The sequence below is a fragment of the Mirounga angustirostris genome, unplaced genomic scaffold (assembly GCF_029215605.1).
Source record: "Mirounga angustirostris isolate CCGP_5_RB_7025 unplaced genomic scaffold, mMirAng1.0.hap1 SCAF_6, whole genome shotgun sequence".
NCBI lineage: Eukaryota > Metazoa > Chordata > Mammalia > Carnivora > Phocidae > Mirounga > Mirounga angustirostris.
The window spans coordinates 56,622,026-56,649,442 of NW_026991714.1; the positions used below are offsets into that span (position 1 = coordinate 56,622,026).

The following is a 27,417-nucleotide window of genomic DNA, read 5'->3' on the forward strand; positions in this document are numbered from 1 at the left end:
TATTCTTGAAGAGATCAATAATTATTTACCCCATGTATTATTCATATTTATAAAACCTTGCACTTCTGAAATACAATTAAAATACTATTATTCCTACTACATATCCGAGGACGTGAGAAATCCATTTGTTTTGTGATGTGAGATGTAGATGTCATATATGACTTTCAAATTAATTTCTGTATTTGATTTCTAGTTCGAATCCTTCCTTTAAGAAAATTGTCTACAGAGAGTACGAACCATATTTTCAGAAAGAAAAACCACGATCCAAAACTTCAGGTAAGCCTGAAGTACACCATTTAGTTTTAAAGATAAATCTCTATGATAATTTGATATTCCTGGATATCTAAAGTATCTATTTGGTGACATTTTTTAGAAATGTGTGCTTTTGTCGTTTTTAACCAGTATGGGCTTCATAATTTGTGGAGCCCAGTGAAAAATGAAAATGTGGGGCCTGGGATTCATATTTTTGAGAATTTCAAAACAGTGTCAGCAAAGCATTAAGCCAGAGGGCCCTTCTTGCCCATGAGAGGACATGCTCATGAAGCCAGCTATTTTTAACACCAATCAAAAAGCTCAACAAAACTTTTAAGAGTTTGAATTTTATTCATTCATCGAACAAATTACTGTTGAGCACCTGCTATGGGCTGGGTATTGAAGAAGGCACTATGGATGCCACAGTGGACAATGCAGAACCACATCCTGCCTTCCTGGAGCTTATGGTTTAGTTTATTGAGTGCAGATGAACCCTAGCAAATGATCTTTGCTTCCATCCAGCTCCCTAGACTCATTCAAAGGAACCATATATGGCTGGTTCTTTTGCATCTGTTTTTCCCATCTCTTCTCCTGATTTATTTAGTGTGTGGTATACAACAGCTGTCATTTTCAAAGAAAAATCTTTTTCCTCATCTTTTTTTTTTTAAGATTTTATTTGTTTATTTGAGAGAGTGGGGGGAGGGGTGGGGAGGGTGAGGGAGAGGAGCAGAGGAAGAGGGAGAAGAAGGCTCCCTGCTGAACTCAAAGCCACCTGAAGCCTGATATGGGGCTTGATGTGGGGCTTGATCCCAGGACTCTGAGATTATGACTGAGCTCAAGTCAGATGCTTAACAGACTGAGTCACCCAGGTTCCCCTTTCCTCATCTCTTCTTTAATCAAAGAAAGTAGGTTGAATGGGTTTTGGGGTTCTTAAATATGGTACCATATTTCACAGGAATGATAGAGGCCATTAAGAAAGAACTTCTTCCCTTGGGTCCCCTGGTCAATAATTCTCTCATCCTTTCATACTAACCAAGTGAAGACCAGTCAGCTTTCCCACACTCATCCTTCTAACTCTCTGTGCAAATTGTTTTGTCCTGCCTCCTCTGATCTCCTTTTATCTTCAGTCTTCCTTTGGCTAGAGCCTTCCCTTCAGTCAAAACTCAACAACAATAAAACAAAGCACGACTGTGTTCAGGTCAAACCTTATCGAGAAGAAAATCTCCCCTTGACTCTGCTGTTTCCTTCAGTGCCGTTTTCTATACGAGTCGTCCACTCCATTCTCTGTTAACATTGTTTCCTCCCTAATCCTCTCTAATATAAGTCCACTAAAATGACTCTCAGAAAAGGGCACCCATGACTCCGAGATGCCAGAACCAATGGTTTCTTTCCAGTTCTTTTCCCACTTGACATTGCGAGGACATTTAGTGATCTCCCTCTTGAAACTGCCTTTACTGCTTTCCCCAGCGCCACTTCCCTTGGGAATGGATGTGAAGGAGGAAAATGAGAGCAGGAGGAACTTATAGACAACTCTTTCCTGAAACTTGGCTCCACATGCGAGGAGAGACAGGGTAGTTCTGGAAGGGAATGAGGGGCTTAAGTATATTCTGGACTTTTACAAACAAGAATACAGTGACTTAAAATATCCAGTAGAAAAGGGGAGGGTAATAACATCTGAGGGAGAATAACGGCTGGAGCCAGACTCAGAAGAAATAGGAAGTGATGCGATTCAAAGCTTGGGCTGAACTGGCTTGAGGTAGAAGAAGTACTACCTTCACAGAGGCCGGCAAGGCAACAGACCATAACGTTACTCCTAAAATTGAGTTTGTAGTTGTGCGCAGGAAGTTGAAGGATCTCCTGTCCTCTGTCACAGAGTCTCTTTGTTTTCATAGCTCTGGCTCCAAGCTTAGTATATACATCAGACACTTAAGAAATACTTAATTAAATTAAACTGTAGGTGGGTAAAGGGAAAATGAGCTGGGAAACATATTCACTGGGCCTGGAAAAAAAGAGGAATTGGATAGGTGTTTAGAGCCTTACCTTTGTGATTTTTGCCAAGTTAACTGAATTTAAATGTCTGGACCCTGTAGCCCACTATGCTGAGTACCATAAGTGTTAGAAAGGCCAGGGCCAGGCTGGAGACTATCTTCTGAGCAGGAAGGAGTCACTGGTAGTTTTTGGAGAGGAGAGTACTGTGATCAAAATCCTTTGAGATGGGGCACCTGGGTGGCTCCGTCGATTAAGCGGCTGCCTTCGGTTCAGGTCATGATCCCCTGGGATCATCCTGCTGAGCAGGGAGCCTGCTTCTCCCTTTCCCTCTGCTACTTACCCTGCCTGTGCTCTCTCTCTATCAAATAAATTAATAAAATCTTTTTAAAAAAATCCTTTGAGATGATTAACTTTTGTAGAAATTTCCTGATTCAACCTCATTAATAAGAAGTAGACCTTGATCATTAATTTATGTTTAAGCCCTGTGCACTTAAAACATCATCTTTCTGTTGACCCCTGTGTATCTCATAACACATTTGTTTCATGTGAACTCTGAGGCATTTTAACACCATTTTTAAGCAGCTTCTTCCTGAATTCTCGAAGTTACTTAACTATAAATCCCTGGAAGGCAAAGGTAGTATTTTATTCATCTTTGTATCCCTGTAGTAGCTGATACAGTGAGGCAAATCTGGGGTAAAGCCTATGAAGCTCTGAGTGTAAACACTGCCATTGACTATGTGACCTGCCCCATTCCCAGCCTGGTCCTAGGTCATTGGCACCTTTCCCCTATTTCCCGCTCTGCCCATCTGGCGGGTGTGATTCTAGCTGAACCCTGAACAAATGAGTCGTATGACACTTCTGCCTCGTGAGCCCAGAAGTCACTGTAATTGTGGGTGGGGCGAGGCTGTAGGACTGGGGGTCTGAAGGTGTCCATCCAGCGAGGTTTGCAGACATGTGGACAGGTGGAGGTGCTGGGCTCATTTTCAGGAATCCTGCCTGGGGCTTTAAAATGGCTAGTGTTGACTCTGAATTTTTTCAAGGAAGGTTATGAAATGTTTGCTCCTGAAGGGGTTTTAAGCTAGCTGCAACAATGGGCTTCCCTATTTTCTGTAATTTATTATTCACCTGAGTGCAGGGGATTGGATTAGCTGACTTCATGATGTCCCTTCCAACTCCAAAACTGCATGAAATTGGGTACATGCTGTGCTACCTTCCTGGGGCCACAAGATAGGCGACTCCTTCCCCCACTTCAGTGGCTGGGTCCCAGACTATGTGGCTGACGGAGGAGCTAACCAGAAGCTCAGGCAACATTCAGGCATGTGTTTGCCCACATGCAGGAAGGTATTTGGTTTGCATTTATGAAAACATCCCTTTGTTTTGCCTTAATTCCGAAGAAACAGAAAGGGAGGCAAATAAATACTCCAGACCATTCATTGCAGCAAGAGGTCTTATTAGGTTAAATAACTTAGGAGACTTATCCTGGGCACTGGGCATTTGTAGCCATGTGATGCCAACAAACAAATCACCCGAGCAAGGCAACCATGGCAACAAAATGCAGTGCACACTGTAACAACACAGTCGACACTCTTGGGCTCCTGGGCATTCCCGGCAGGTGGGAGTAGCCAGTGGGGGCTTCCATCAGGAGCTAGGACTGAGGGCGGCAGCCAGAAGAGAGAGGTCAGCTAGTGCAGCCACATGTGGTCAGGAGTCAAAAATGGTGTAGACATTGGAACTATTTCAGGAAAGGGGGTGGTTCTGAACCTTCGCTGTGCAAGGTAGTAGAGAAAGCTTTGGTTCAAGAGTCCAGAGACCTAAGTTCTAACCCCAGCAGTGCCACCCAATGATTGACTGACCTTGAGCAAGCCATCCTCCCTGCCCCCACATCCCAGGCTTTGTAAGTATCTCTAAAATGAGGATGGAACAATGTGACCTCCACAGTCCTGTGTGAAGCTAACACACAAGCAAACAAAAAGCTTCAGGCACAAGATCGGCATAAACTCTAGTACTGGGAATTCAGTGAAAGCAATAAGAAAACTGCAGGTAGAAAGATAGAAGTAGGGGAAGAGGGCTTCTGACTCAGAGATCCTGTTTTCCCATTGCCAATAGGTAACAAATTGCTGCAAACGGTAGCTTAGAACAACACAAATTTATTATCTTATAGTTCTTGAGGTCAGAAGTCCAAAATAAGTTTCACTGGGTTAAAATCAAGGCACTGACAGAGCTCTCCTCCTCTGGGGGAGAATCGTCTCCTTGCCTTTTCCAGTTACTAGAAGCAGCCTGCATTTGTGAATTCATGGCCCTTTCCTCCCTCTTCAAATCCAGCAGGGTTGCGTCTTCCAATTCTGAATTCAGCTTCTCCTGCATCCCATTTATAAGGACCCTTGATTACATTGGGCCCTCCTGGATAATAATCTAGGAAACTCTCCCATTTCAAAATCCTTACCTTTGTCACACCTGCAGAGCCCCTTTGGCCATCCCAGGGAGCGTATTACAGGTCCCAGGAGTTAAGATGTGGACGTCTCTGGGGGGCCATTATTCTGCCTACCATATCTACCAAACAAAACCCTCCCGCAGTGTCCTCATTTCAGAGAATGGTACCCCTGTGCACCCAGGCCCCCACCCTGCCACCCAGCCAGAACGTCACCAGCTAGCCACGGCAAATTGGTCTCCCTCACCCTCCACCTGTATCCCATCCATCAAGTCCTGAGAGTTCGATCTCCTAATAGCTCGCTAGTTTGTTCTCATCTCCACAACTATCACCTTACACTAAGTCACCAACATCACTGCCCTGGAGCTTTCTATCTGTTCTCTCAGCGTCCACTCTGAGTTCTCCCCAGCTCATCCTCCACCAATGCACCCAGAGATTTAAAACCCAAAATCTGGTCCATGTCTCACCCCTGCTAAAAACTCTTTATTGGCTTCCAGGTACACTCAGAGGCAAAACTCTAAAAGATGTAGAAGGCTGGGGCGCCTGGGTGGCTCAGTTGGTTAAGCGACTGCCTTCGGCTCAGGTCATGATCCTGGAGTCCCGGGATCGAGTCCCACATCGGGCTCCCTGCTCGGCAGGGAGTCTGCTTCTCCCTCTGACCCTCCTCCCTCTCATGCTCTCTGTCTCTCATTCTCTCTCTCGCAAATAAATAAAATCTTAAAAAAAAAAAAAAGATGTAGAAGGCTGTACATGACGGGGCCTCTGATCATGCCTTCAGCCTCACGTTCTGCCTCTCTCTTTTACCTTTTAAACTTTACCTTCACTGTGGCCATCTGTCAGTTCTCTGAATAGGCCAAGTTTTCTGGTGCCACAGGCCCTTTGTGCATGCTCATCCCACTCCCTGAAATGCCCCTGCCCATGCCTTTGCCTCTTTGCCTTTGGACTTCAATTAAAGCATTGCTTCCTCAAGGAAGTATTTCCCAACCCTAATCCCCTCCCTGCCTCCAAGATTAGACAAGATCCCTCTGTCAAATGCTTTCCAGAGTATCCTGTGCTTTTCTTTCATAATACTTTCCACAGTTTGTAATTTAATGTTTGTGTGATTATTTGTTAAAATCTGTCTCTCCTACTTTTTTTGTAAGCTCTGTGAAGGCATCTATTTTACTCACCATTACAATTCTGTAAGTGGAGGCCTTATAAACATGATCATCACCCCTGCAAACAAATACTGGTTGAATTCCATGACTGCTGTACCTTTCTTCTCAAGCTCCTGTGATCCCTGCTGGGTGGAAGCCAACCCCACAGAGTTTACAGATGGCTGGGAAGTGAGAGCAGTCAACTCTTGTCACTTGTCTGAAATAGGACTTCTGGTGACAGGTTCTCAAGCTTGAAAAGACATCAGAATCGCTCAGGAGCACATGTTAAAAGTGTGCTCCCAAACTCCACCTCCAGAGGCTTGATTTTGGGGGGCTGAGATAGGAATCTGCCTTTCAGTTAGACCCCATGAGATTCTCATGCAGAGAATCCAAGGACTACATTTTGGGAAATTCTCATTTATGATTCTTCCAAAGTCCGATTCAGATATCACCTCCTCCCCTAACTCCTCAGACAGAACTGGTCCTTCCTCCCCTCTACTCCTAGAGTACTTTGCCCACATCTCAGCGGTAGCTCCTACCATATGTTTATCCCCAAACTAGCTTGAGAACTCTTTGAGCACAGGGAGGGTGTCTTATTTACCCATGTGGCCCCAGGACTCAGCACGCCTGTCATGTAGTACATGAAACCTCACTCTTGATATCTGCACCTATAACCTGTCATCCCACTGTGTCCCACATTGAAGGAAGTGATAACATTGTTTACCCAGTTGCGCAGGTAAAAAACCTCAGGGTCATTCTTGACTTCCCTCGCTCACATTGCCACCTCCGACCCATCAGCAAATCCAGCTGGCTCTACCTTCAAATGTCCGGAATCCAACCCCTTCTCACCACTTCCCTGCCACGCATGCCGGCTGGTCTGTACCATCTGCTCTCGTTTCCACTCCCGTCACTGCACAGATTGTTCTCTACACAGCAGCAAGGAAATACTTTTTTTTTTTTTTTTCAGAATGCACTTTTAAAACCATGCCTGTCTGCTGCACAAAGCCCCAGTGATTTCCCATTTCATTCAGAAGATAATCCAAAGTCCTTACCGAGACCCGTAAAGCCTCACATGATCCGCCCCCTCCGTCATCTCCTCTCGCTCTGCCTGCACTGTTTTTCTTACTGTTCTTTGGACACATCAAGCTCACTCCTGCCTCAGGGACTCTGTACGTGCCTTAGGACCAGAGTACCCTGTGATTTTCTCCCTCGCTTCATTGGGGTCTCTGAGATCTCCCACCACAGGGAGATCTAACAGAGCCAGTCACCTTCCCTCAAATCACCCTGCATAACTGAAAATGAACACCTTTCTTTTCTCGACCAAAGACAGTAATCTCCAAAAATGATAGTGGTCAGAATGGGGTAGACATGGTCAGAACTATTCCTTCTCTCTCTTGACTTGCCTGGGGCCCAAGACAAGCATTTCTACCTTCCTGTTCTGACCTGACTGCATGCCATGTAGAGACAATGTGCTGGCAAAACCTTCTAGATTGAAGACAAGCAAGCCAGCCTCAGGACCGGAGGAATGACAGCCATCACTCATGGGGTTCTCTGCATGTCTCCATGCTTAGCAGTTCTGTCTTTGGTAGTCCTGAACATAGATATATTATAAATCCTTGTTTCCATAGGACTTCTTGGGCCTACTTTATATGCTGAAGTTGGAGACATGGTGAAAGTTCACTTTAAGAATAAGGCAGACAAGCCTGTAAGCATCCATCCTCAAGGAATTAAATACAGTAAATCCTCAGAAGGTAAGAGTAATTTAATATCCCCAGTATCAGACATTTAAAACCATATTTTTAATCACATGTTAGAGAAATCTGCTTTCCTTCAACTGGTAATTATGAAAGTTTTTGCCTTTGTAAGTTTCAGAGAGAAAAATGAACAAATTCTGGAGTCATCTAGACCTCAGGTTTTCACTAGGTTCTTGCTCTTTAACAGCTGGATGGGCAAATTACCTAATCTTTCTGATCCAATTTATTCATCTGTAAAATGAGAACAGTAATACATACACATTGCAAAATGGTTTAAAGCAAGGGGTCCACAAACTTCTCTGTGAGAAGCCAGATAGTAAGTATGATTGGCTTTGGGATCTCTGTTGTAACTAGTCAACTCTACCTTTTAGTACAAACACCATCACAGACAATGTGTAAGTGAATGAGTATGGCTGTGTCCCAGTAAAACTTTATTTACAAAAACAGACAGCTGGCTGTATGTGGCCCACGAACCGTAGTTTGAAATAGTGACATAAGACTAACCTGACACATAAAGCTCACTTAATAAGTGGTATTTGGTGGTGGTGGTAGTAGAAGTGTTATTAAAATTTTGGACAAAGTGAAATGGTTAAGAACATAAGCTTTGAAGGCAGACTTAGGTTCAAATTCCAGTTGCATCACCTCTGGTTCTATGAACTTAACATCTCTGAGCTTCAGTCTTCATCTATAAAATGTGAAGTTATACCCACCCTGTAAGATTGCTTTGAGGATTAAAATGAGACCATTTAGGTAGTGTATAAAATATGATTCCTAGAACATGGTAAGCCCTCAATAAATCACAACGATGATGATGACAACAATGGCAAAGTTCACGAAGATGAAGGTGACAAAAGTGACCACATCAGCCACGTGGGAGTAAGTACCTGTTGTTGACCTTGTTCTGATTATTTCCATTATGCTGATGTTCAGACCACAACAAGAATAGTGGAGTTCTCTCAGGAGCTGATATAAGGAGATTGTATCCATATTGTAATAGATACTAGTATAATAATAGTTTTAAATAACTTCAGACCTTTCATGACTCACAGATCTTCTTTTTCCCATGTGTTACAGCCATCATACCTTTGAAGGGGGCAATTGTGGTTTACAGTTCAGGTTCTGGAAGTAGACTGCTTGGTGCAAATCCTGGCTTACACTTATTAGCTGTGTGACTTTTGAAAAGTTACCTAACCTCTCTGTGCCTCATCTCTCTCATCTGTACAATGAGACTAAGAATCATATCTACCTCATATGAGTTTGTTGTCATGAAATCTTTGGATAATGCCCAGCATATAATAAACTCTTGATAGATATTAGACATGATGGTGAAGTTGATTCTTCAATCAAAATGTGTTCCAGTTATGTTTAAAATTTTTAAGTGTATTCAGATAATTTCATATTTACCTGATAATTTATGGATTACAAAGTGACTTTTACATTTATTATTTTTTGTGTAAATTAGTAGTCAAACTCATTCCAACTAAGGTATATATGACTGATAATAAGTTAATGAACTACCTTTCCAGGAATATTTGCATTAGCACTTAATCTTTGGCTTGAGGAAAAACAATGAAGCATTAACTGAAATTTCAGGCATCTTAAAGGGCCAATTTGGCAAGACTCTGAGTAGCATGCATAGGCGTCTCTCCTATGTCCCTAAAATCATACAGTAGCATAGCAAACAACCATTTAACCTACTTCCAAGGCTTCCAGGCAACTGCATCAAGAATTCAGCAATGTAATGCCAGAGGGAAGAAACCCCAAAATGTCACATCCAGGTTCCATTTCAAATATGGGAGGAGGTAAGTTTAGTGGACTTTGTATTCCAGCTGGACTGTTTGCATGGGGAATGAATCTTGCAACATTATCCCCCTTTCTTTACTCTTTATTTGTTCCTGCACTCCCCCACAGCCAGTCATCTATGAGAAACTGTTTAAGATGCTCCTACCGCTTCCACTAGTCACCTAAATCTGAGAACGGTAGATACAGATTGGTGGGAAGTGAAATTTTATTTTGGAAATGAGATGCAAACCCTATCTATTTAAGATCGAGTACCCTATGGTAAAAGAGAAGTCTTCTGTTCATTTTAGTGTGCCCTCTGTGTTAAAATAAGACATCTTCTTCTTGCCTGACACTCACCCTGGCCCACAGCCATCCTCTATGGTTTGAACTATTTGGGGCAGTGTGGAAATCAATTAACCACATACTGAGGCCAGCTACATGAGAATCCAGATTCCTTTTTTTGCAGAGGTAGGTGTTTGAGAGATGGATGGTGGGAGACTGAGAAAATATACTAGGCCTAAGGCAGGACTCAATCCTTGCCCCTATGGCTATTTGATCTAACCAGTCAATGATCCTTGACAGCAATCCTACTTCTCTGGGAATTAATCCTTGAGCCCCAGCAGGGATGTGGAGACCTACTCTCATCAGCTAGAAGGAAAAGATAGCCATGGGAAGAATGCTGGCTTTAGAGCCAGAATGAGCTGGCTTTAAATTTGGGCAATTTGGGGCAATTTTCTTTACCACTAACCTTTAGTTTTACATCTGTGATATGGACATAGCAATTCCTGCCATCGAAGGCTATTACGGGGATGAGTCATAATATGTGTAAAGTTCTTGGCACATAGTTGGTACACAACAATGTTAGTTGCTGTTGGTGTGGTTATTTCATGGCTCTTCATGGTGCAGGCGTTGAAATTTGTTTTCAGTAGCTTAGATTGAAGGAAGTCCTTGGCCTTGAATAGTGCTCATCATTTTATTTGTACTCGAATGAAATAAAACTCTCCCATAGAATTTGGATGTCGAAATGAAATAAAATTGCACAGAAAACCTCAGTTATCCAGAGCACAGAGGGATGAATCATTTTGAATTATTACATTTTCCAGATAGTTTGGGGTTTACTTCTTTAAGTGTCTGAGATATATTTTAATCACTCCGGATATATGTTATATTTCCCCAGACTCTTTAAAACGGAGGATGAGAAGTAAAATTCTAACTCTAAAACTCTCTTCCTAAGCCATTACTTCTACTCTGTGAGATTGTACAAATGTTAGAATTATATGCAGTCTAAGTAAATGACTTGAAACGAAGGTCTATATTATTGTCTATGGTATTGTCTATGGGTAAAACCCTGAGCTTTCATTCGTGTTTTTTTGTTTTTTTTTTAATATCTATTTTGCTTGCCCAGAAGTCTTGTTGCTTTTTTAAATTCTTGACTATGCTTTAGTTAGTTGATGGTTGGAAATCTGAGTTCTGGCCAGGATAGATGCTACTGAGTGTAGAAGTCTCATGCTGGCCTTTCATCCATAAATTGGCAGCACCCGGCATAAATGCCAAGTTGTAGCTTGGTGTTGCCAAACCACTCCCACCTGCACCCCTCCCCAGGCATGCCTGGGAGAAGCCTCACTAGTGCACAGGGCGAGGATGAGTAACCCATTTGACAGGTTGGACAAATCACGATTTGTAAAAATACAAGAACATTTCCTTTAGGCATGTATTTGATAGGAATACATTTTTAAACCAGGAAATAAAATATCTGCAGCTGTACCTAATCACTTAAACACTTTCTATCACTAAGCATGTCAATTTGAGACTAAAATTTCAGAAACTGTAGCTTGCTTGCACTGAACTGTTTGTAATGATGCACCTTTGAGCAAATTTTGTTCTTCAGTAAGTTTTCTGTAGCTGTTTTGGTCAATTAACTTTTGAGAACTTCTAAAGGCAATGGAAAGAATGCCACTTTCCACTATAGGAATTTCCTATGATGTTTTGACAGCTGGAACAATGGAAGCATCATGTCCAGGAACATCATTTTCTAACTTCATGAGGCCAAGAATCAGGAAGCATTGAATAAGGGCCATCATACTTGATTCAAGATAGCTCTAGTCAACAACTTGCCATGCCAGGTCCAGCCAATAGACAAGGTTTGACCTGCGAGGGCAACTCTCCTTATCAGACCTGTTTGTTCTTTGCTTCCAAAGCTATTTTGTAACTTTCCAGAGACAATTCTTCCTGTTTATTAGCAGAGGCTCTTCCTTATAAACTCTTTCTTTCTTTTTGATTTAGACTGAAATAATATTATTACTCTCAGGAAATTGTTCAAGCTTTTAACATTTCTCAACTCCTTATTATTCAGATTATAATATTCAGATCCTTTTCATCAACAGAGTGAAAGTTCAGCCTATGGTCGATATCGATTATCCATGTCAAACTATCTTTGAGGGGAAGAAAAGATACAATGGAATCCCATGTTAAGATTTTCACTAGCACAACAGTCACAACTCAGATGCCTATAGCAGTCAGGAGGCTAATTCAATGAAAAAATATGTCCTTTAGGGACTGGGGGCCACAGAGTCACTGTCCTAACTAAAGGAGGTAGCCAGGATTCAGGATAGGCAAATTCTATGCAGGAATTTTATCCAGTGTCACAAGAACAACATTTTAGTTGTTATTGTTGTTGTTGTTGTTGAAGACAGCAACTCAGATTCTTAGATAGTATCTCCATAATGTTAATGTTGGCATTTAATTTGTTGTGATACCATGCAATCTTAAACACCTGTGAGCTAAGACTTGATAACCTTGATTTTAGCCCACAGGGTCTTAAATCTTAGGAATTCAATACACTCTCAGTGAGCACCTTCTCCATGCTAGGCACTGTGCAAAGTACCAGAGATATTAACACAGATATAATCCAGCACCTGCCTTTGAGTTGCTCACATTCTGGTGACAGTAATGTGTGTGATACAAATAGTTATTATCTAGTTGGAGAAAATGAAATAAATCATACAGTGCCATACCTGTTTAATTATAAATCATGATGGGTGCTGTAAAAGAAAAATACGTAGCACAATTAGAGATCAGGAAAGGAGTAAGCTTACATTTAAGGTGACATCTAAAGGATGAGCACACATTTATCCAAAGGAAGACAAAGAGGTGGAACACTCTAAGCAGAGGAAGTGGTATCTGTAAAGACCCTGAGGTAAGATGGAATTTGGCTTGTTTGGGGAACTAAAAGTTGGCCCAAGAGAGGGATACATAGTAAACAAGGGGAAAAGTCACACACAATGAGAGTGTAGAGAGAAGTAGGGTGGTCCATATTAAGAATTTTGTGAAAGAAGAAACTATTTTTAGGATTTTAAGCAGGAATATGACAAAGTAAGATGTGGAGTTTCAAGGGATTATTCTGTATACAAGTTGGGAAATGGATTGGGAGGGTACTCTTGTACCAGAATCCCAGTGACCAGTTAATAGGCTAATTCTGGAGTCTAGTTTTATCCTAGGGTGATGGCATTAGAGACACAGAGAAGAGTGCAAACTTGGGATATATATTTTGGGGGTAGTTGGTTGCTGTTGGAGTACAAAGTGTGCACAGCTTAGAGGGTATGGAGGGAGATGACACTGGATAGGTAGACTGGAAAAACTCATGAATGACTTCAGCCACCATGATAACAAACTTGGACTTTATCCTAGGCTCTTGAAAGTTTTGCAGAATGAGTTAACACAGTTGGATTTGTGTTGAGCAAATAGTAAGCTGATTCACTCTCCTGTCAAGACTTTATGGTCCCGCTGTAACTAGTCTTTTCCATATACCATCACTGTAATCACCATCAATAAATTGTCAGCTTCTAAGAGCATTAAAATCCATCTTCGTTTCCTATCTGTAAGGCTGATATCATGACTATCATATTATTTCAAGTTTGTTTGTATTCTTTCCCATACATATAAAGATGATGCTCTGTCCTATGGAGATATGTCAGTAAATCTAGATATCTCTACCAACTCTTCTATCTCATGGCTTCCATGCTCAGAACCTCATGTGGTATAGTAATGCATGTTGCTGCCATGCCTGAATGCCTCATTGATGATGGATGCATGTGCCTTATTTCACACTCCTATCTGGAGAGCCCAAACATATGTTGATGCTGTGCAAGCTCACATGAGTGTGAGTGGAATTGATTTTCCTGATGATGTGCAATTAGACAACAGTAGCTAACATTGTTGCAATATAAAATATTCTACTTAGAAATTTAGCATCTCAGACTTTGACTCCTGGAAATGAGGGATCAGATTTACCCTTTTGCTTAACAACTAGACAGACAGACAGACAAAATACATGAGACAGCAGTTGTCAGACACTGAACAACAGACAATACAAGAGAATGCTCCATGGGAGAAGAATAACAAGTGAGGTGGGTCCTATGTGTACCCAAGCTCACTGCATAGAGAGGGTTTCAAGGGCATAGCATAATGAGGGTGAACCCAAGCAGAGCTCAATAGTCCTTTGAGTTAAGAAAACACAGTTTAGACTTTTGGTAGGCCAAAGTGTCTGGATTTGCAGGACAGAATCCTGAAGAGGATGGTACAGACACAGAGAATGAGTTCTTGAGAATCTATGCAGAGGTCTTGTCAAAGTCTTTAACTAAGTGCTGATCTGCACATGCATGTGAGGAAAATATTAAAAGTAAGGAAAATACCACCAGAAAGTAACAGGCAGAATAGTCCCTGGACCACACACATAAAAATAGTTTATGTTCCCATCATCAAACATGGAAAGACCTCCTAACAAATGGGCACTGAGTAGAGATAGAAGCAACAGAAGGTACAGGAGTCGGATAAAAATAGTCTAGACTGCAGACTACTCAGAAGGTGACAAAGCCTTAAAAACAAGACTTGAAAGTATCAAATCAATTCCATGTCTCTTAACTGTTTGCCAACATAAAATACTATTTACAAAAATGGAACAAAATCCAGCAAGCAACATGTAAAACTCACAATGCTAATAAAAATTAATAAGCATTAAAATAAGCAGGAAAAGTACTACCCATAACCAAGAAAAAACTTAATCAATAGAAACAGATCCAGAAATAAAAGAAATGATAGAACTGGCAGGCAAAGTCATTAAGACAGCTATTATAAATATTCTTCATATGCTCCAGAGCATGATGAGGAGAGAAATAGAAGACATAAAAACGCATAAATGGAAACTTCACAGATGAATATAATAGCTGAAGTGGGAAGTACACCACCAGATGAGATTAACAGCCTTGTAAAAGAAAATATTAGAGAATATTATATATAGCAATAGAAACTATCCAAATGAATCATGAAGATAAAAAAGACTGAACAAAATTAACAAAGCATCAGTAATCTATAGGACAATATCAAGTGATGTCACATATGCGCAATTAGAATCCTAGAATGGGGAGAAACAGAAGAAATATTTGAAGAAATCAAGGCTGAAAAATTTCCAAATGTGATGACAGCTATAAACCAACAAAGGCTTGACAAAACCAAGAAGAAGAAAAATGAAGAAAACCATACCAAGGCACATCATAATCAAGTTACTAAAGACCTGTGATGAAGAGAAAATGTTAAAAGTAGTCAGAACAACAACAAGACACAGAAACAAAAATAAGAATGACAGCAGACGTCAGTAGAAACAATGCAAGCCAGAAGACAGTTAGGGATATCTTTAAAGTACTGGTGTGGAGTGGGGGAGGGCAATTTGTCCACTTAGTATTCTATACCAAGCAAAAATATCTATTTAAAATGAAGAAAAAATAAAGGCTGTCTTAAGCATAGAAATAAGAAATAATTTCTCACTAGCAGACCAGAAAAACATGTTAAAGGAAGTCTTTTAGTCAGAAAAAAAATGATATTAAAAGGATATTTGGATCCACAATAATGAATAAAAAGCTTCAGAAATGGGTAATATAGAGAAAATTTTTCCTCATTTTTAATCTGTTGAAAAAATAATCATCTAAACTTTAAATTTATTTACTACAATTAAATATGATTTATTACAGGGTATAGTATATATGCAGAAGTAATATGCATACTAAACGATAGCACAAAGGCTAGGAGGGAGGAAATGGGAATTTACTATTGCAAGTGTCTTATAAGCGAAATGGTATAAGATTATTTGAAGGTAGACTCTTAAAGTCTTATCTTGTAAACTGAAGAGCACCAGTAATAAAACAAAGCAAGGTTAATAAAATAATAGGGGAGATAAAAAGAAATATTCAATTAATCTAAAAGAAAGCAAGAAAAAGAAAAAGGAATAAAGACCAGATGGATAAATAGAAAATAAGAGCAAGATGGTAGATTTAAACTCAACCATATCAATAATTATATTATAAGCAAATGGGAAGAACACTACAACTAAGAGACAGATTCTAAGACTGGATAAAAAGAAATACCTTACTATATGCTGAATTTGAGAAATCCACCTTAAAGACAAAGACAAGAAAAAGTAAAAGATGGAAAAAGATATACCATACTAACTAACACTAACAAACACAAGAGGGTATATAATGTATTATTCCACTTATATGACCTTAGAGGCAAGAAGAATATAGTGACAGAAAGCACATCAGTAGCTGCTGGGCCCAGCAGGTAGGGGAATATACTGACTGGAAATGGCACAAGGCAATTTCTCAGAGTGATAAAACTGTTCTGTACCTTCATTGTGATGGTAGCTATACAACTGTACACATCTGTCAAAATTCAGCAAACATTATACTTAAAATTGGTGGATTTTATTGTATGCAATTTCAGTAAAGATGATTAAAGGAAGAGAGGGAAGGAGGCAGAAAAAGAGAGAGGAAGGAAAGGAGGAAGGGAGGAATAAAGAGAAGAAAAGGAACAGGAAAAGAGAATGGGCGGAAAGAAAATAATCATTTGTTTTCAAAAAGCACAATCACTTCAGTAAGAATAGTTTGCATGAACCCTTCACCCCATTGTGTAAAACATTTGATCCCTTTTTTCTGATCCTGATTGCCTGCCTGTGTCTCCACTCTGATGGTCTCCCTTTCGATGTCAAATTTATCAAGCTGTTGTACCAAACAAAGGTAAATGCATCCCAAGAGAAATTCCTGCACCAGCTGATGATAGTGAAACTCACCTAATTAAATGAGGCATGGCTCACACATTTGGCTGTCCATAACACTGACTTCCCCTTCCTGACCTCACTTGCTCCATCTCTAACCACATCTTTTTATTGTTGAAATTCCACCCAAGACTCTGCACTTCTTTTAACCAACAGCATCTCAGTTCCCTCTCTTCAATAAGAAAGACCAACTTGTACATCCTCCTCTCCCACCAGTCAGGCCCAGAGTAGATATGGAGGTGTTAATGGTGGGTCTTCGGATACACAAAGGGCAGGAGTAAGACATCTAAACTTCAGATGGTAGACACATTTCATAACCACAACAGCAACTAGACGGCATAGAGGAGCTGGACTCCAAGGCTCTTGGGACAGCTGGGATGTTCAGAAGATGGAGGTATGATAAAGCAATAAAATAGGGCTGAGGGTGGCAGAGGTGGGGAAGAAGATGTGAAATACAGAAGAAAAACAAAACAACATAGAAACAGCTCTCAGTGTACTCACATCCCATGCTAACAGGCGGTTAAATGGAAGATATCTTGTCAAGCACTATAGAGAAAATAGAAACAAAACCCATCTCATATCCTGAGATGATTTACTGATCAAAGGTGATTCAGCTCTCTGATTATATTTAAGTAACAATCCTTTAGGTAGCCTGGAAAATTAACTTTCTAAACCTTAACGAATATACTAGTAGCTCTCTTATTCAATTCAGATCACCATAGACCAAAGCCCTTATAATTGCATAGACACAGAAGTGGGTATATGGGGATCTTTCCAGATAATGAAGGTTCACTATAGAAAGGCGTATATAGCTCTATAGAGATCTTATGTTCCCCCAGATTTGAGGATGATGAAAAAGTTGTCCTCAGTGACTGTCCCGATGTTTTCATGACTCTTCTTCTCCAGGTGCTTCTTACTCTGACCATACATTCCCTGTAGAGAAGATGGATGATGCCATAGCTCCAGGCCAGGAATATACCTATGAGTGGAAGATCAGTGAGGACAGCGGGCCCACACACAATGACCCACCATGCCTTACACACATCTATTATTCCTATGAAAATTTGATACAGGACTTCAACTCTGGGCTAATTGGACCTCTGCTTATTTGTAAGAAAGGTAAAAAAAAAAAAAAGAGCAACAACTAAGATTGAAATGGTAAGATGTACTATAATGGAATGAGGCTTGGGAGAATCTTGGAACCTTTTTGTAAATCAAACAAAAGGAGAAGCACAGAAACCAGATCCTTGCTTGACACTGGTATTGGAGGGTTAGAATCTTCCGGTTTCTTTGAATCCTTCCTTTGTCTCAGTCCTGGGAGACTCTCCCAAGTAAATCCCTGTCTGAGAGTATGTTCTGATACCAGGCCCATATGATGTATAACATTTACCTCAAGGCCAAGTCTTTTTGAAAGTATACAACAGCCTATACATTGCTGAGAGTACTTGGAAAGAACTTTGACTAACATAATTGAGGTTTAGGTTGGTAATATGGTATACAAACATTCAAAACTCCAGCTTCCTTTCTTATAAACAAGCTGGACACTTCAGGTGGCAGATTTTAAACATTCAATTGACTTTATAAAAAAATGTCATTGGCTGGGCTTAGGAGCAAGCATGAATTTTCATTTACCCCCAAATAATTCAACCATCTTTCATTAAAACAATAAACAACCACAAGAAACTACACTGTGGGAAATAATATGATAGATTCACCCTCTGTCTATACATACACACATACATTCATAACTCACTTATTCACTACACAAATACACATTTTCATTGCCTGATATAAAAGATACTGTGATGGCACTGAAAAAAATTCAAATTTATAAAAAGCTCTTATTTCATTTTACTTTCATTTACTGTCAACTGCCTTTCTCAGCTGTGAGAATGGATTAATCTTGACCTCAACAAATTCTCAAATGCCTCATTACATGTACAAGCAAGATGGCTGTATGAAACTTGGAGTGTACTTTGCTAACTGAGCTAAAGTACATCTTTATTGGCCTGTTGACACTAGAGGAAATGAGTACTTTCACTAAAGCCTTGACAGTCACCAGATGTTTTTTCTTTGTGCCTGATCAAGTTTACCTTTAAATCCCCATTCCTCAAGGCTATGAGGTGTCAGAGAAAATACTTACTGTGGCACCAGGATTTTAATAAGCCCCCAGTCATTATTACTGGATAAAGATGGTATTTTTTTTTAAGATTTTAATTATTTATTTGACAGAGAGAGACACAGCAAGAGAGGGAACACAAGCAGGGTGAGTGAGAGAGGGAGAAGCAGGCTTCCTGCGGAGCAGGGAGCCCGACAAGGTGCTTGATCCCAGGAGCCTAGGATCATGCCCTGAGCGGAAGGCAGACGCTTAACGACTGATCCACCCAGGCACCCCAAAGATGTTATTTTTTAAAGATTTATTTATCGGGGGTGCCTGGGTGGCTCAGTCAGTTAAGCATCTGCCTCTGGCTCAAGGCGTGATCCCAGGGTCCTGGGATCGAGCCCCACATCAGACTCCCTGCTCAGCGGGGAGCCTGCTTCTCCCTCTCCCACGCCCCCTGCCTGTGTTCTCTCTCTGTGTCTGTCAAATAAATAAATAAAATCTTTAAAATAAATAAATAAAGATTTATAAATAAATAAATAAAGATTTATTTATTTATTTCAGAGAATGAGAGTGTGCAAGTTGGGGGAGGGGCAGAGGGAGAGAGAATCACAAGCAGATTCCATGCTGAGTGTGGAGCCCGATGCGGGGCTCGATTGCAGGACCTGAGATCAGGACCTGAGCCGAAGTCAAGAGTCAGCTGCCCAACTGACTGAGTCACCCAGGGGCCCCAAGATGCTATTTTTTAAAATAAGAACTTCTTAACGTTATCATTATGATTGACTGCTTGCCTTAATTTTTTTTTTTTTTTTTTTTTTTTTGCTATCTAGGAATACCTAGTGAGAGTCTTCTGTCTGGGATGCTATTAAAAAGTATGTCTTTTCTTTCATAGGCACCCTTACTGAGGATGGGATGCAGAAGATGTTTGACAAACAACATGTGCTGATGTTTGCTGTGTTTGATGAAAGCAAGAGCGGGAGCCAGTCATCATCTTTAATGTACACAGTCAATGGCTATGTGAACGGGACGATGCCAGGTGACGCATGGGCTGCATGCTATCCAACCACAGCAGAAACATCAGTGCCTCTGGTCCCATTGCTTTCCTCAAAGCCATATGGAAGTTGACCAAATTCATACTCACTATTTTTCAACTCCTAATCAAAAAGATAATGTAATCCACCTCAGTGGTTGTCAAGATTCCATCATCTGTTTTTTGGTTGTTTTTTTTAATGTTAATACTATTTTATTTAAACTGATATATCCAAAATGTTATCATTTTAACATGGGATCAATATAAGCAATTATTAGTGAGATAGTTTACATTCTTTCTCTTTATAGTAAATCTCTGAAATTCAGCATACCTTTTACCCTCATAGCACAACTCATTCCATGTTCAAGAAGTGACAACCATCTTGGACATGCAGCTCTACACTTTGAACTAACGGTGTCATAAAGGGTTAAAACCGCCCCCCAGGGGGGTGACTTAGGTATTTCAAGGGTCAAATACATAGATGGTACATGTGCACAAATGCTGCCATACTTGGACTCTTGATTCATGAGAAGCCTTGAGAAGAGATCCAAGAAAGCATTTCTAGAACATTCTTCAGAAGAGTGTATTGTTATCATTTGCCAAATTCATGGCTGTTCACTTGTCAAAATATTTTTTTGAGAAAAGATGCATATGTGGAGAATTTTTTTCTTTCTTTTTTTTAACTTTTATTTGAATTCAATTAACATATTATATATTATTGATTTCAGAGGTAGGGGTCAGTGATTCATCAGTCTTCTATAGAAAAAGAGCGTGCAGCTTAATATATTGGATGTAGGGATCCAAGTAGGTTTCACCTTGCCCTGTGCCTCCAGGAAGATCTCCAAAATACTAGCTCACTCTCCTTCAGTGAGTTCTGTGGTCCCTGCTGCATGGTCCATGCCTTCTTCCACAGAGGAAGCCCTACGAAATACAAATTCGAGGTTAATCCCTAGCAGGAAGGATCAACAGAAAGAATTCAAGGAAGACACTTACAGTGAAGATGAATAGATTAGGAGAAATACCCCACATACAAAAACACTCTGAGCATTTCAAAAGGTGATGGATTAGTAATATCCAGTGGCATGTAGGATGTTCTCTCTTTCCATTTGCATGGAGACTATTGTGGAAAAGCAAAATCATAGCAACAATTAAGAGAAAGAAAAACAATAAATCTGACTCCCATCCAGACTTCTTCCATCTCTCTGATAGAAATGACTTAGAACCAAAGATCCTGAGGAAAAAGAATGGAAAAATGAAAACATTATTTTATTAAATAATTCCATATATCAGAACACTAAGCTTCTCAGAAGTCATTCTCTGTACTAAAAATCACAAGTGGCTTTACTTACTAAAAACAAAACTTGTCAAAAGTTGAGATCTGGACATTGTTTTTAAATTGTATTCTATTTCATTTGGCTCTATCTTCCCACCTGGGTTATTACAGATGTACTCAGATGACTCTGGTTTTGATTCAGAGTTCCAAACTTAGTCAGTTGACCTCTGTCTTAGGAGATCTGAGTTCAAGCCTTGCTCATATCTCCAGCTTAGTGTGGTCCTTGGAAGTTTATTGTCTCAATGTGCCTATTTACAAAAATGGATTAACCATTTATCCTGGTGCAGAGGGTGTTTAGGAATTTTTTTACATATAAAATAGCCTTGCCGCTGCTATAATCCTTAGAGGGGAGTGATTAAAGAGACATTGTATCTGTGTTCTAGCAGGTGAATCATTCCTGTATATTTATAGAAGGCAAACAAAAGCAATTCATATGCAAAAAATTAATAACTTGGTCAGTGCATAGAGCCTATGAATTTAAAGTCAAAAAAGAGTAGTTGGGGCTTAAGAGAGGCAGGATAGGGGGCTGTCGTTAATAGAAACAGAAAAGTTAAAGCTGTACAATTGTCTTATGGAGCAGGGTAAATTAAATAAATATGATAAATGCTAATATAGATATATTAAATGCTTAATTCAGCATAAGCATTTCTTTGGGGTAGATAAATACTTTCATCAAAACCTCCTACCTTCTAGGTTCTTGTTCGCAGGTTCTAGCTTCTTGTTCTCACTGATGATCTAGGAATCCCTGCCAGGTTACAAGGGTCTCCTAAAAAATATAAGCCCCTCAGCCTCTCTGTGGGTAAGGGACTGATTCTCAGCCCCATAATTGTAGTATCTAGTGATTATGGATCTGAAATTTAAAACCCAAACCAAGGATGGAAGCCAGGGTTTGAATCTCCTGCAGAGCAAATTAGCATTTTCCTAGTTACTGTGAGCACAAAGGAGGAAAACTCAGCTTTTATTCTGTTTTCATTACTTCATCCATGAAATGCTCCTAGTGGCCTAGCATAATGAACACTTGTCCATTGCATTTAAGGAGAGCCTATATCCCACAGAGTAATTCATTGCCTCGTCATTTAAACAATCAACAAGGGGTTAAAGAAGCAATCAAAAACTCTTAAAGCATCTTCACATCTTTCCCTTAGGCAGAGCTTTGACATCTATCCAGCTGAGAGGATTAGACCCCTGAACTCAGCCTTATTGGAGGCTCTGGTGACTCCTTCCAGCTGAGCCCAAATTGATTCTAGATTTCATATGGCTTTCCCAGTTTTAACACTGAAAGTCCTGCCTCCTGAGAAACTCCTCAGTCCCTGGTAGACCAGGATGGTTGATGACCTACTTGGTTCCCTCCTTGGCCTAACCCTTTAGCAATCCTTGTGTTTCTGAACTAACTTTCCTCATCTTTGGGCTCTATTCTTACCTCTAGAGCACCACTCATTGCAATGAGTTGTGACTGCTTGTTTGCCCATCGCTTAGACATCTGCTTTGCTCGGGCAGGAACCACAGTTGGAGTGTCTCTACACCCAGAAACAATGCTTGATGCATAGCAGGTGCTCAGTACATATCTGGTGAGTGAATTTTTTATTACAGAGGCTGACTGCCTGTTTCACTTCCCATCTCTCTCTCTCAGATATCACAGTTTGTGCCCATGACCACATTAGCTGGCATCTGATCGGAATGAGCTCTGGGCCAGAATTGTTCTCCATTCATTTCAATGGCCAGGTCTTGGAGCAGAATCATCATAAGATCTCAGCTATTACCCTAGTCAGTGCTACATCCACTACTGCAAACATGACTATGAGCCCACAGGGAAAGTGGATCATATCTTCTCTCATCCCAAAACATTTTCAAGGTAAGAAATTCTTCCAATAGTTTTGCTTGTGAATACAGGATCTTTTCTTCCCAAGCACTAATTCCCTCATTCTCCTTTGCGCTTTCAAGCCACACATGCTCCAGACATACATGCCTTTGTCCTGAGAACAGAATTTCGTTTTTCTGCCCTTAGACTTATAACACATTAGTTGGGATAGAGGAAGTGGAGAAATTGACAAAGTTTTTTTTTTTTTTTAATGAAGCAAAAGCTGGAAAAAGGTCTACTTCCTCAAAAGGAGAAAAAGGGAAGGAAGTAAATGCATACATAGAGATATTCTTCTTTGGGCTTCTTAGTATTCAGCCAAAGAAAAAACCTAAGTGCTAGAACAAATCAAACATCTGCAAATTTATGGAAGCACTAAGTTATAGAAAGCACAAAAGATTTAACATGAAAAGATTATCTTTTATAACAAGATGAACACAAAACCTGGCACAAAGAGGAACCCAGTGGATGATGTTGAATAGAAAAAGCATAGTATTTAGCTAAGGAGTGAACTTTAAAGAATATCGTAAGTTTTGGTAGGAAAAGAAAGTCAGCCCAGGTTGTTATGTGGTATCATATAAACAAAATAACAATTGTTCTATTATACATTGTTGCTGTAAAACTGTTGGGAATACCCCTGAAACAAATAATACATTATATGCTAATAATAAATAGGGGCGCCTGGGTGGCTCAGTTGGTTAAGCGACTGCCTTCAGCTCAGGTCATGATCCTGGAGTCCCAGGATCGAGTCCCGCATCGGGCTCCCTGCTCGACAGGGAGTCTGCTTCTCCCTCTGACCCTCCTCCCTCTCATGCTCTCTGTCTTTCATTCTCTCTGTCTCAAATAAATAAATAAATAAAAATCTTTTATATGCAAATAAATAAATAAATAAATAAATAAATAAAAATAAAACTGTTGGGAAGAGCGTCTGCGTAAATAGAGACCAAAATGGAAGTAAATGATATCCCTATAGGAAATTATTTTCTTACCAAAACAATGTATATAAAAGCCAGACACATAAGAAAGAGACATTTTGATGAGACCGTTTGTTTCCTGTTCACACTGAGCAACCAAAATTATATTTGAAATCATGAAATTGTCACAATACCCTTGGAAGATAGAGTCCCCAATAATAATAAAACAACAGCAACAAAACTAACATTGACATTAAGCACTATGTATATTAACTTATTTAATTTTTAACAACAATTTTATACAGTATGTACTATTATTATCTCCATTTTACAAATAAAGGGACAGATAACAGGAAAAATAAGAAATCAACAAGACTTAAGTCATAAGATTTTAAGGATCTAGAAATTACATTTTTTTCCTCTGAAAGAAACAAAGGAAATCTTTTCATGTTTTTTCCCTAACCCATCCTCTCTTTCCTTTGCTTTTAATTCTTGCCCTTTCTCTATGACACTAAAATAGCTGCAAACCAAAATGTTCAGAAGTTTCCTGAGCAGTACTTTTACTGTTATTATTTAAACCTTCCACAAATTTATTTAAAAGATAGGCATTTTGATCAGCTGTAATTTCTTCTCTCAAATTCTTTCATTGCCTTTGTGTTCTAATTCAGCTGGGATGCAGGCTTACATAGACATTAAAAACTGTGCAAAGAAAACCAGGAATCCTAAGAAACTAACTCGTGATCAGAGGCGGCACATGAAGAGGTGGGAATACTTCATTGCTGCAGAGGAAGTCATTTGGGACTATGCACCAATAATACCAGCGAATATGGACAAGTGAGTTTTGGGGTGCTTACCACTATGTGAAGGCTCAGGGGTCTTAGATGCATGGGGTGAAATGCCATGAGTTGACAGCTCTCAAGGGTATACATGTATTGCGTTCAGGTCTTGTTGTCCAAATCAACCTGGAATTACTCTAAACTCACCATGGGAACTCAGCAGCATAAGAGTAGTAATAGTAGTAGTAGTAGTAGTAGTAGTAGTAATAGTAGTAGCAGCAATAATATTACTAGTAATAGCGGCTACCACTTGTTGGATGCTTGTTATTGCTAAGCACTGTGTGAAACATTTCCTATGAGTTTTACTTTAACTTTCCATGTTAGAAACAGCTTTTAATTAATATTAAAAGCTGAGGAAAAGATGTCAGAGAGAGTAAGAATTTTGGAAATTCAAATATCTCTTAACACTTGAAAAATACTCAAGCTCACTCACAATAAGAGAAGTGCAAACTGAACTCCACTGAGATACTATTTTCCACCTCACAGACTCACAAGTCCAGATGACATGATCTGTTGGCAAGGCTGTAGAAAACAACCACTATCATACATTATTAGTGGAAGAGTAATTTGATACAGCCATTCAAGAGCATGATTTGACAATATGCATCACAATTATAAATGCATATGCTCACAATTATAAATGCATATATCCTCTGACCCAGCAATCTTACTATATAGATATACTTGTTCACATATGAAATGATGTTATGTACTGGATATCCACTGCTGCACTGTGAGTAGTAGCAAAGGTTTGGAAACAACCCAAAATGTCCATCAATAGGATATTAGTTTAATAAATTATGGCATATCCATATGATGGAATACTATACATCTGTTTTCAAAAGAGGATGTAAACACTCTCTATGTACTAGTATAAAAAGTTCTCCAAGTGTTGTTAGATTAAGAAGTCAAGGGAGGAAACAATGGCAGAATAGGAGGTCCCCTGCTCATATCCCTCCACAGCAATAGTAATTTGACAGCTATCCACAAACAAAAGTACTTCTGTGAGAGCTTTGGGATCCAGGTAGGAATTTGAGAAATTCCAAGATCTTGCAATGGAAGCCAAGACCAAGGAGGGATATTTTGAGAAGGCACATCATGCTCAGGTAGTAGATTCACTGACAGTGCTCCCAGGTACAAACCTGGCTACAGCCTTGTCCCATTATGGACTGAGCTACAGCCCCACTTGGCCTTGGTCTTGACACCAGCATCATTTGCCAAAGGACCCGGAAGAAGTCACACCTGTCCATAACCCTGGAGGGTGGCCTACAGACCTTGGTCTGAGTATGGATCTTAAAGTGGCCCTGTAACCAGCTCCAGCCTTGGAATAGTCCTGCCAGCTCAGGGACTTTCAGAGAGTCACGCCCATCCATGCCCCAGGAGGCTGGTCTGCAGACCTCAGTTCCTCCGAAGATCTTGAAGCATCACTGTAACCCAGCTCTGACTCTCCCAATTGTAGTCTTGCCCACCCAGGGACTACCCAGTCACCTGGTGGGAACATTCTCAAGGACCAGATGGGAGCTATACCCATCAAAAAACCTAATAACAGCCCTGCCATTTACAGACTCAACTTTAGATCTTGAAATAAGCCACTAACCCAGCATTAGCTCTACTGACCAAGGTCCTAGAGGCAGTCGCATCTTCCCAGAGACCAGACAGGATCCATGCCTACTGAGCCCCTGGCAAAAGGCCCACTAACCACAGATATTGCTACAGGCTCAAAAGCAGCCACAGGAACTTGTTCCAACTTCACTCATCACAGAGGCAATCCCAGCAGCCCAGAGACTTGACAGGAGAAGGTCTTTACCTGACAAAATCACTCAGTAAAGACTGGAAGAGGGTGTTTGCTCCTTCAAATGTACATGAACACAAGGCTGCATGAATCACAAAAAATTAGGCAAATATGACACCACCAAAGGAAACTAATAAAGCTCAAATAACCTATGTGAAAGAAATAGAGATCTACAAATTGTCTGACAAAAAATTCAAAATAATCTTAAGGAAGCTCAGTGAGGTGCAAGAGGACAGATAGGCAATGAAATGAAATCAGGAAAACAACGCATGAATAAAATAAGTGTAAGAAATAAATAAAAACCACAAAAAATAACCAAACAGAGAACCTGGAACTGAAGGATATAATGACAGAACTAAAAAATTCAATAGAGAACTTCAATAGCAGACTTGATCATGCAGAAGAAAGATTCTGCAAACTCAAAGATAGCTAATTTGAAATTATTCAGTTACAGAGACAAAAAAGGAAAAAAAAAGAATGGAAATGAGTGAAGAAAGCTTACAATACCTATATTCACCATCAAAAGAATTAATATATACATTATGAGAGTCCCAAAAGGAGAAGAAATGAATGGGCAGAATGCTTATATAAAGATAATGACTAAAATCTTCCTGAATCTTGGGAGGTTATAGATATACAGATTCATGAAGCTCAAAGTACTCCAAGCAAGATCTACCCAAAGATTATCCTGAGATACATGATAATCAAATTGTCAAAAGTCATAGACAAAGAGAGAATCCTGAAAGTAGCAAGAGATAAGCAACTTGTCATATAAAAGGGGATCCCCATAAGACTATCCACAGATTTCTTAGAAGAAACATTGTAGGCTAGGAGAGTGTGGGATGATATACTCAAGGTGCTGCAAGGAAAAAAAAAAAACCCTCTGCCAACAAAGAATAGTATACTATACTAAGCAAAGCTTTTCTTCAGAAGTGAAGAGATTTCTTCAGAAGTGAAGAGACATTCCAAGACAAAGAAAAGCTGAGGGAGTTCAACATCACTAGGCATGCCTTACAAGAAATGCTAAAGAGAGTTCTTCAAGTTGAAAGGACACTAAGTAACAACATGAAAATATGAAAGTATAAAAGTTTCTGGTAAAGGTAAATATAT

At 39.9% G+C, this 27,417-nt stretch overlaps 1 protein-coding gene across 2 annotated transcripts in view; it reads left to right on the forward strand.

The window, feature by feature from the left end:
• F5 (coagulation factor V) overlaps positions 1-27,417 on the forward strand; it is a 73,286-nt gene that overhangs the window by 2,761 nt on the left and 43,108 nt on the right. For both annotated transcript variants that reach the window (XM_064594351.1, XM_064594350.1), the window contains exons 2-7: positions 194-276; positions 7,434-7,556; positions 17,353-17,565; positions 19,440-19,583; positions 22,541-22,762; positions 24,348-24,513. In XM_064594351.1, the coding sequence (XP_064450421.1) occupies positions 194-276; positions 7,434-7,556; positions 17,353-17,565; positions 19,440-19,583; positions 22,541-22,762; positions 24,348-24,513 (951 nt within the window). The remainder of the gene's footprint in view (positions 1-193; positions 277-7,433; positions 7,557-17,352; positions 17,566-19,439; positions 19,584-22,540; positions 22,763-24,347; positions 24,514-27,417) is intronic.